At 39.2% G+C, this 10302-nt stretch overlaps 1 protein-coding gene across 1 annotated transcript; it reads right to left on the bottom strand.

Annotated features, from left to right (window-relative positions):
- Window positions 1-5032: 5032 nt before the first annotated feature.
- On the bottom strand, window positions 5033-6375 carry LOC134820183 (melatonin receptor type 1B-like). Its single transcript, XM_063830404.1, has 3 exons — window positions 5808-6375; window positions 5473-5625; window positions 5033-5268 (listed from the first exon to the last, which is right to left on the bottom strand). Exons 1-3 carry the CDS (start codon window positions 6340-6342, stop codon window positions 5033-5035), a joined length of 924 nt encoding a protein of 307 aa, XP_063686474.1. The 5' UTR covers window positions 6343-6375.
- Window positions 6376-10302: the final 3927 nt, after the last annotated feature.

Genomic DNA, 10302 nt, shown 5'->3' on the forward strand with positions numbered 1-10302 from the left:
ATTGATGATGTTGAACTTGTTTTCCATATCATTGGGATAGAAAGTAATAGCTTGGAGGTCAGGGCAATTTGTTTTGACTAGCTTTACTCGTTTTGAATTTGAGCGATGTACATTGTACCCCGATGCAAATTCACCCGATCAAGAGCCTTTTCTTGTGCTGTTGAAGCACTCATACTCATATTGTTGGGAAAAAGGTCCTGTTCGGTTTCTTGCAGGCAAAAACACTGCTTTGTGTCAGGATGTTGACAATAATATGAATGTTAACTAATAATATTAATATATATGTACTTGCTTTAATTTTATGATGTTTTCGATGTTATGTCATGAAAAACGTTTGACCCTAATCATAGTTATGGTCATATCGATATTTTCTTCACAGCGGTACGACTACCAAATCTGATACTATCTGGATCAACTGTCCGATCCCCAGTTGTTGCGAAAAAGTGCGGTTTTAGGTCAATAGTGCCATCGCACTATATCAATATGTTGCATCTGGGGACAGTTGATTCAGATCATGTACCTACAAGTTCAACTTCAAGCTGGTCTTAGACTCAGCTCAGGTAAGGAGTCAGGGGTATACTTTATAGGTAACATTTCAGTGCCTAACATTGCCTAATGTGCCGCTGATTTGGCGAATAATGCAGCGATTATTTGCTCGCGATTATTTGCTCGCGATTATTTGCTATATAATTTTGATTTATCGCGTTTTGTGTTTTGAGTACGCCTATGTTTGTGTGATATTGTCAGTTTTAGTACAGCACTATTGTCACTAAATGACTAAATTTCTTAATCTTACATCTCCCAAATCTTCAGACGCTACAAAGTTAGTAATTAACGATATCATGGAAAAATGTAAAATTCTGTCTTCGTCCGAAATCTCTGTGGATGAGAATCTACTCTACAAGCAGGCTCTTCGTTACATTGAAAAGAAATGGTTAAATGCAGAAGAAGAGACGGTTTGCATCGAATCTTATCGATCCGAAAGTGGGCTTTACTTCTCTGTGATTTATGGCTCGTCTTCTCATATGAGAGGGATTGGCGCAGTAAATGTTCACTGTGACAAACGTTCTAATTCAGCTGAAGTCACTGAGTTTTGTGAACTAGTTTTTAGGCCAGAGATTATAGCTAAAATGAAGAACGTGGATATGGTAATCCTTTCTTTGCAGTCAGAAAGGTTTATGGATACGTTTTTCAACAAATTCAACGAAGTATCGAATAATAAATACGCTGTGAAAGATGAAGTTTATTTGTATTTACCAAACCCGAGTACCGCGATCATCTCTGAAGTAATCCCTGATTTACCAGACGGATACAGATTCGGAAAACTTCAAAACAAACATGTGGAGTTTCTTGCAAGAATCTGGACTCAAGATCTCGGAGACACACCTCAGAACGAAGATAATGAACATGTTGCCATATTTCATGAAAGTGAAGAGATTCCAGTTGGCTGGATCAATGTTTATTCTGACGGAACTGTCGGACAATTGCATGTCTCACTCTCTCACCGTAGGAAGGGCCTTGCTAGAATCATTCTTAGGAAAATGTACAACACCATTAAGGATACCTTTAGTTTTGGACCATTTGTAACCATATCTATAACTATTGACAACCATACTTCAGCTAAATTATTCTCTAGTGAAGGGTGGGTTAAGCACAATAGAGCTTATTATAGGAAGTACACGTATCTTAAGACTAGAGTTGATCATAATAAATGGTAAAATGCATGACGTTCCATGATGACCAAGTTTGGTTACCTTCTCTGCTAGTCTCTCGCTCGGTTCCCTTTACTGGGCGGCTCCAGTGGCGTAACTTTGCCTGTTGGCGCCCCCCCCCCCCCCCCCCGCTTAAAAAGCCCCCCCCCCCCCCCCCCCCCCCCCCCCCCCCCCGTTGGCGCCCGCCCCCCTTTTTAGCACCCCTCGCTAAAATTGGACAAAATAGATGATCATGATTTTTTAGAGGATACGCCTGTAAAAGTTTTAAAAATTTGTCCCACATTCATAGTCAAAGTCAAACGACGGGGTCGGCGGTGCCCTTTGTTACGCCATTGGGCGGCGCTCAGCCTGTCATTCCGCCGCATCTTTATTTTTACATTAACAAATTTTGTAGCGATAGCAGATGGTGGATAAGTAACTGTAAAGCATGTAAAGTTAAACTATGTACGCGAACTTTTACTTAGAATTTTAACGTTAACTTTAAATTTTCCTGGTTTCATTATTTCAATTTGCGAAGCGAGTATAAGTAGCATTATAATTATATTTATATGATTAAAATATCGCCTTAAATTCATGTTTATACGGAGAACCTAGCCTATAAAAAAATGTATATTATTTATATTTTATATTATTTATATATAATATTTAGCAGGAACCTCCCAGTCCCACGACAACCTTAAACATAACTTGAATTTTTCAAATTTTTTGGATTTATAGTTTAACCTTACGGGAAGATCATAACACTTGTTTCAATTTAGTGTCCTGTTTTTTGTGTTATAATTTGTAAACGGAAAGAATCGTGCATTCTATTTAGTGGGCAGCAAATCCGAGTGTGCTAAATCACTCTACATGCTACACTCTTCGAGATTTTTCTAAAAGGGCGCCCGACAGTTGAAACCAACTTGAATCGATGTATTTTCGGACGCTGATTCCGAATCACCCCAAACCAATCTGTATAATTAACACAAACACATTCTATTACTATTACAACTCAAAAGTTCAGATGTAAGAATTTGATGTTGAAATGTCTTATTGCAATTGAAAGCCTTCTCCATAAAAATCTCTCAAGATAGGTTAAATGAAGAGGTTCGGACTTGGGGAAGGGGTCTTCACGAATGTACAGGGTGGGCCAAAAGTCAGTGTGCAAACGTTGGCCTTAATAGCTCAGTCACTGAGTGCCCAATTGAAATACTTCCTTCTGGTATGACTTAGTATCACCACTGGTTCGAGGAATTTGTCAACTCGAAAAATATTCGCGTTCATTTTTTTCAAATGGAGGTTCATTTTCACATTTATTTGATAGTTTGCATAGTCGGATCAAGCTAAATGTTATTGAATTGTGTTTGGCCATTCGAATTACGTTTGTCCTAAAAGAATTAGAACTGTAGCTTCTCATATGACCGAGATATGAAGCATAACGAGTTAATTCATTACGTGTGATCAGGTGATTGGTTTACCTAATCACGTGATAAGGTGACCCCGTTAACTACCCCTTTAAACATTATGGGAATTGTTGTTGTTGTGAAACCAGTATTTCTGGTACCCATAGGGGATTTGAAATCAACTTATAAATCAAATGTCAGCAAAAACATCATTCCTCAAAGTATCATAATCAAACCCCGGGCGAGTCCAAAATTAGAAACCTGAGTATTGATTCATATGAAATATGAATATCTCTTTAACGATAAAATTTCCTGAACCAGATCTGACTCGCTATGTCTGTTCAGACATGTTTGTCTGCCAGATCGTGGTACCTGAGTCCCTTCATTGCCGTGCATTGAAATCACACAATAACACACAAAGCTAGAATCACGGCAAATCGACATTCATCGCTTTTTCATCGGAGTACTAATGGACAGTGTTCCTGGAATCCATGGGGCCTGCGTAAAAGATTTGTTGAGGCCAGCAGCACGATTACTCGAAGTGGAGAATCCTGAATGTTGCGGAATCGAGAATCCTGAGTGTTGTGGAATCGTCTTCTTTTCCGTGCTGTGTTGCGGGGTCACTTTTCTTTCAGTGGTGCAGATCTCTCCTCCTCGTATGAAGTGATACTTTTCTGGCTCTTTCTCCATCTTTGCTTTTAAAGATTCAACAAGTTTTCTCCGTATCAGCCTCTCCTCAGGAGATCGATCAGGACTCAGAAATGTTTTATTGAACTGTGACGACTGCTTCAAGTTCTTAGCATTACTGAGCACAACAGAAACTGAGTCTGATCGGCTGAAGCAAACTCTGACTGGACGATGTTGGCCAGGCTTCGCAGTTCCCAGACGGTAACATTCCCTCACGAAGGGTTTTTCTGCTCCAGCAATTTCACTAAGCATACCTCCCACAACTGTATCAAGATTGGTTTTAGGATCCTCCCTGAGTCCGTATACCATCACACAGCGACTGCGATTATCATTGTCAACTGCTGATTTCACAGCCGCTTGCAAAGTTTTGCCTGGGATCTGTGGACTGTTCTGCTTCACTATGTCGCTAAACGATTTAACTTCTGTTTTGACGACCTCCTGAACTTTCTGAACATGATTGTCCTTCTTCTGAATAATTTCGTCCTTAAGCTCCAACATAAGTTTCTGATTTACAATCTGATCAGATTTCAAAGTGTCAATATTTGATGACGCAGATTTAAGAATGTCTGTGCTGCAGTTTACAATCTTAACAAATTCCATGACAAATCCAGCAAGTGAGTCTTTGCTGACATTGTTCCCTTTCATAAGAACATGCTTCGTAACTTCAGTGATGTTTTTACACTTAGCTGCTCCAGTCAACGAATCGAAAGTTCCCCGAATGTCCTTCTCCAATCGATGCAGGGATTCCAATGTATAGCTCATTATGTACAAGTAGCGATGTACACGTTGTACTCGATTTAAGCAAGGCTGTGCGATGCTGATAACAAGAGCAATTAACAAACGTACATGAATTTGATAAGACAGCAATGGGTGCCCAATTAAGGTGTCGTGTCACGGTGTCACATAATCACCCAGTCAATTTTGTTAACGAGATACACAAAATGCTTGATAACTTCGTCATTTCTAATCCGTTTTGCCTCATGTTTCAGATCATATGCAACATTTGATAATCTACCGTCTCTGAAAAAATTAGGCGTTCAGCATGTTCAGAGAAAACAATATAGGTGTTTTAATATTGAATGGGCGTGGTCTAAAATATTCGAATTTTCAAATTTTGACGACGGAATCCTCGAACCAGTAAGTACAGTATGCCATCTGCAAAGCAACAGCTCTCAAATATAAACACGGCGAATAAGACCCAACGTTTGCACACTGACTTTTGGCCCACCCTGTATTAAAACGATAACACAATTAGCTAAGGGCACGCTCCGTCCAAATTTGAATAACAAACAGCTTGAACCTCCTATTACTAAGCACGTAGATAACAGGGTTGCTGACCACGTTAATAGTAAGACAGTACCGAGAAAACAACACACCCCACACAGGGACAACTTCCAGGTGTAGAGCTTCAACTGTCCAGATAGCGAGGGTGGGGGCCCAGGACAGGATAAAAGCTAGACCCACCCACAGGATCGTTACTATAGCTCCTGTAATTGTTATTTAAATTATAGGAATTTGTATAATGTATATTATTTATACTAGCGACGATTGATTCTATTGCCATAGAGGAGGGACATAAGATGAATGATATACTCAGTATTTACTATTCAACTGTTGACAACGACTAAACCAATTACTTCAGTGAAGAAATACGAACAGCTGACCAATCAGTGCATTTCAAGTTAACTGACCTCTGTTTGGTAGAGCCTCTCCCATACTTCTTGTGATATAAAAAACTTTGACAAGTAGGATAATGTTAGCTGTAATTGTGACTATCATTGGTAGAGCAGCAGTCGCTCCACCCCACACTACGAACCAGATGTCAAGTTCCGTGTCAGCTACATCTGTATTTAATTTGTGTTATGTTGTAATACCCAACAAAGTAACAAATGTCAAAATACAAGGATCAGTTTGATGTAATGAATCAGAGATAAAAATGATATAAGTTCATAAGAAACTGATGTCATTAGTGGATTAATAATAATAACATTAACATTGTCTCCATCACGAGACTGACATATAATACCTGATATAGTACAAGTAAGTTGCGGTGGACTGAAATGAGCTGTTGGTTTGTTGACTTGAATGACAAGACAATTTAGTGCGGGTACCAGCCAGGCTACAACCACCACAATGTAAAACCACACCACTCTTATTGGTACAAGTGGTGGATGCAGAACCACGTGTGCTCTATAGCAAGCCATCGCCATTATCAGCAACGTTTCAGCCACAAACGGTAAGAACTTACCGTAGGACTGGACACTACAGATGATATCTCCTAGTACCCAATCATTTGCGATGAGTGTCACTAACAGGGGCACGAACTCTATTATAATTATAAGGAAGTCAGCTGCTGCTAAGTTTTCTATCAGCAAGATAGAGATTCTGTCTATATCTATAGCACGATACTTGAGAGAGGCAAGCAGCACGAAACAGTTTCCTGCCAGTCCCAGTAGTATGAGAAGTGAGGTGAGGATTATTAGGGTTACTCTGGTAGCTGGGGTCATGTTATCCAGATTACTGTGAGCCAACCAGGAGAGGTTGCTGAGGGTAGTGATCATTTCACCGTTGAGATGGAGAAGAGTTTACTTCACCCTAAACAGAGGGATTTTTACACGAATGAGAAGGAAAGAAGAAAAACGTGGTTAAAAGAAAAAGTAAAAGTGCTGGCCATTCGTAAGAGTACGTGATTTAGCAAGAAATTTTAATTTCATCATTATAATAAATGATATAACGTGATGTAATGTAATGTGATATACTGATATAACAAGGATATATCTTGTGAACTTGGCTAGTATATATGAAACTTTTGATATGGAGTTGTAGAGGGAGTTATGTGCCTCGCCGGGCTAAAGTAGTGGATGACCTTGCTGTACGGCAAGTTAAACAAGGATCTGAAACTACTAGGTTCCGTACAGACTCAACTCTGCACCCGTGTCAATATGTTCATTATATGCAAGCCTCTTGATTTATAATGTAGTGTGGTATCAAATTCTAAAGTACGAATGAAAAAGTAGTACTTTTTGCCCTTGTTTGCAGATATTCGTGAACGATATTTCTTAAAAGATCGCCCGTGAATAAATAAGTAAACATACTTTTTGTTAAATTAATAAATATAAGATACGTATGTACGTATCTTATACTTACAACGACAGTTGTACAACAGTTGTACAACAGTTCAAGAAATAAGTAAAGTTTAATGGCTAAACATTTTTCAGCAGGGAGAAAAAAATACGGTAAAAATACGGTGTTATACAATTGTAAATACCACGATGCTGGAAGTCATGAACTGCGAACAGTGAGTTAACAATTGTAATCTAATAGTAATACCGCGACTAACCTTGTAGAGTTACTTCAAGTCCTGGTCATACCTACTCAATATTTTATTTTCAATTAAGTTTTAAGATTTATACTAGTACACTACATTATTGATTCAGATTTTCAGTTACACATAGATATAGTGTATGCAACGTGTATCAAGCTCGACCGTTTACGAATATGTGTAAACATTCGCCCGCGGGACAGTGCATCAGACATTTTGAGTAGTAAGTTACTGGCCAGTGATTTGGTCTTATGAGAACCTTTGTATGGTGGAGCACAGCACTGGTTAGTGGTTACCCTGATCATTATGAATATGAGCAAAAAATATTTTTCCGAAGCCCACCATTCGATACACGATTTTGGACTCGAGGCTTCCCCTTTGTAATGCGATCTCGAGAGACTTTTTTCTATGGAAAAACCCTTGAGTAATTCTCTATTTTATGCCGTTGCCCACCCCCCCCCCCCCCCCCGCGTTGGGGTCAGTGCGTAGAGGCCAGGGTTAGGGGTTCGAATAGTCATTCAGGGCCACCTAATCCTATAGAGAACCCAGAACAGTCGAGTGTAAAGCTTGAATAATCATCATCCTAAAATTTCTTCTAATATTAAAGTCACTATTGTGACGGTACATTAGAACTAGACAGAAACAAAGTGTGAAGGGCCTGAACGGAACCCCTCGGTTTCAGTTCCTTGTTTAACAGTTAATACTGCCGTACAGCAAGGACATCCACCGGGTTCTCCAAGGATGGGCACTTAGCTCACTCCACACTATGCTCTGTCAAATGTTGCTTATATAATTATACCAAGGATCTACAGGAAATATTTCCTTGTAAGTTTAGAGGGCGATCTGTGAAGTGTGAATAGACAACTACCTTATTCCCATTTCCCAACTATAGGAACCAGAATTCCTATACTATCCCATTCCCAACGAGCTACACCAAGCATAGTTTCTCTTTTTCGCCTTAAAGGTATTTGCCAAGTACTACTTGGTCGTTTGCTCTATCCAGAGCCCTCTCGCTTGCAGTAGCGCGCGTCTCGTATTATGCAGTATGCACCTGTGAAGTAGGAACCCATTGATTGCTGTAATTATCTCAGCCTCAGATGCAGTTATTACTATTAGAGGTAAACATCGTGACACAGCGAGAGTATCAGTAAAACTAAAACTCCGCCATCTGTTACCAGTTTGCAGTTGTTAATGGAAATGGAAATAGCCTTGTGATTAGTCCCTGAATGCTGAAATTGATGGCCGCTGAACTCATGGGATTACTATTTACTGCAGAACTCGATATTAACCGTGTCTCTTTCGAACATAGGTTGTCGGCCGGCTGGTGGATCTACAAAAATTGGATCTTCGACCCAAGCTCCTACCTACGTTGTTGTAGTTTTTGCAGATAATTCATGGGGCTATACTTATAGTTATAGCTGTTTAGAATTTCATTGAGCTACTTCAGTAGATTTACCTGTCGTAATACGTACTACTACTGGAATATAGAAACTTATAACAATAGACTCTATTTTTATGTGGCCTTATGGTCTAGCCGGAGTTATAATTTGTAGAAAGGAGCAATAAAAGTTTGAGAAACTAAACAAAGCAATTTACAAAGTTGTCTATTTGCTATTGATTGTAGACTTTAGTGTTAGGACTTAGTGTCCATTTAAAACACAAACAACAAAGGTTTAACGTTTTAACGACTCCGACTACCCCTACTAAAGCCACATGACTACCAAAAGATCATTTGTAGCTATTTGAATTTCCCTCTTTAAGTTGAGGGTTAATTAAGACTATCAGTACTGCTTTGGTGTGTTTATAAACGGTGCAGCTCTTATTTTTGTTTTTCCTTACGATATTAAGTTAAGCATCATTAAATTCAAACGTTTTAGCTTGCTTATAATCCACCAATTGGATCATCATTTCGTTTGCTCAATAGATTTTGTGCTGTTTAAATTGTAATAGCTTAGGAGATTCAGAGGTCGACACGGAATGGTTTTCCTAAGAGTCCTGTGTCTCATAACAAGTTAGTGACAGTCGGAAATTCGGCAAGTCTTAACTTACCCTTTAACTTTTCATAATCATAGTTATCATGATTCCGATTGGTTTAAACTTAACGGAGATTATTTTGTCCGCTTTTGTAACTTCAAGTTGTATTGAACTTATATTCGATTCAAATGATATTACACGGCCATAAAACAAAAACATCCTTCAGCAAAATTTTAATTAACATTTTCCAACTCATCACCAGCAATAAGTTTACGTTTCACTGTTTCAGTTGCTTGCAGTGCTATAAAGGGTGACGATGCTGCTTGGTCGAATATTCGAGATCACACCAGCCAGGACATCCCATTCAACCCGGGATCACAGACCTTGATGATAAGAGAGGAAGAGCTGATAGCTGATGGTAAACAAAGGGATATAAGCCTGAATGTGGAGGGAGATATGGGAGCCTACCAAGAAATTAAACTTAGCATTAACTGGTGAGTGAAAACCACCAACAGCCTCATCGTTCACAAGACGTGTTGTAATAAGTATCTGCTTGAATTTTACAAATAGCGTTCCCCTGATTCGTTCTTAAACATGGCCCCTGTGAATGACCACTAAAATAGGCCCGTTTGCAGGATAACAGGATACAACCCAAACTACAGGGTAGTGGTCGTGGAACAAGCTTGTATGGCAGAAAACCTCAGTCAGTACAAATACGATCAGCTATCGGAGGCAGCAAGATCTACCTGCTTTGATGCCCAAACTGGGGAGGTTAATTGAGTTAATCAATACCCTTCACATAATCAATATCCGTACCACATGGGAGCCGGTACGGGAGGATATAACATAAAAATAAAGTAAAAATTGCCGAATTTTATCTAAATTATGTAAATTATGCAAATCATGAACAAACCCGCAGAGACATATCTGGGAGTTCGAGTTAAGTGAAGAAGTGATCAAAATAACCTGCAACGGAGAAAGTATTTTGGATTATAAGGCAAGTTAATGAAAAATATTTTGGATTTTAGGATAGCCTAAAAAGTTCTAGCTCTTATTTATAGTACATAATTATTCAGTTAACTCCGTACATAAACATGACTAATTCTAGGTTAGCAACGCAGTCCCAGCAAACGAGAACCAGTGCTACAGTGACATTCTGTCTATGTGGGGCACGTTGTGGGCTAATCGTGACGTCATGACTGTTGAGTTTAACGGAGTGCTGTTC

Source organism: Bolinopsis microptera, chromosome 8 (genome assembly GCF_026151205.1).
Source record: "Bolinopsis microptera isolate Bmic1 chromosome 8, MBARI_Bmic_1.0, whole genome shotgun sequence".
Taxonomy (NCBI): domain Eukaryota; kingdom Metazoa; phylum Ctenophora; class Tentaculata; order Lobata; family Bolinopsidae; genus Bolinopsis; species Bolinopsis microptera.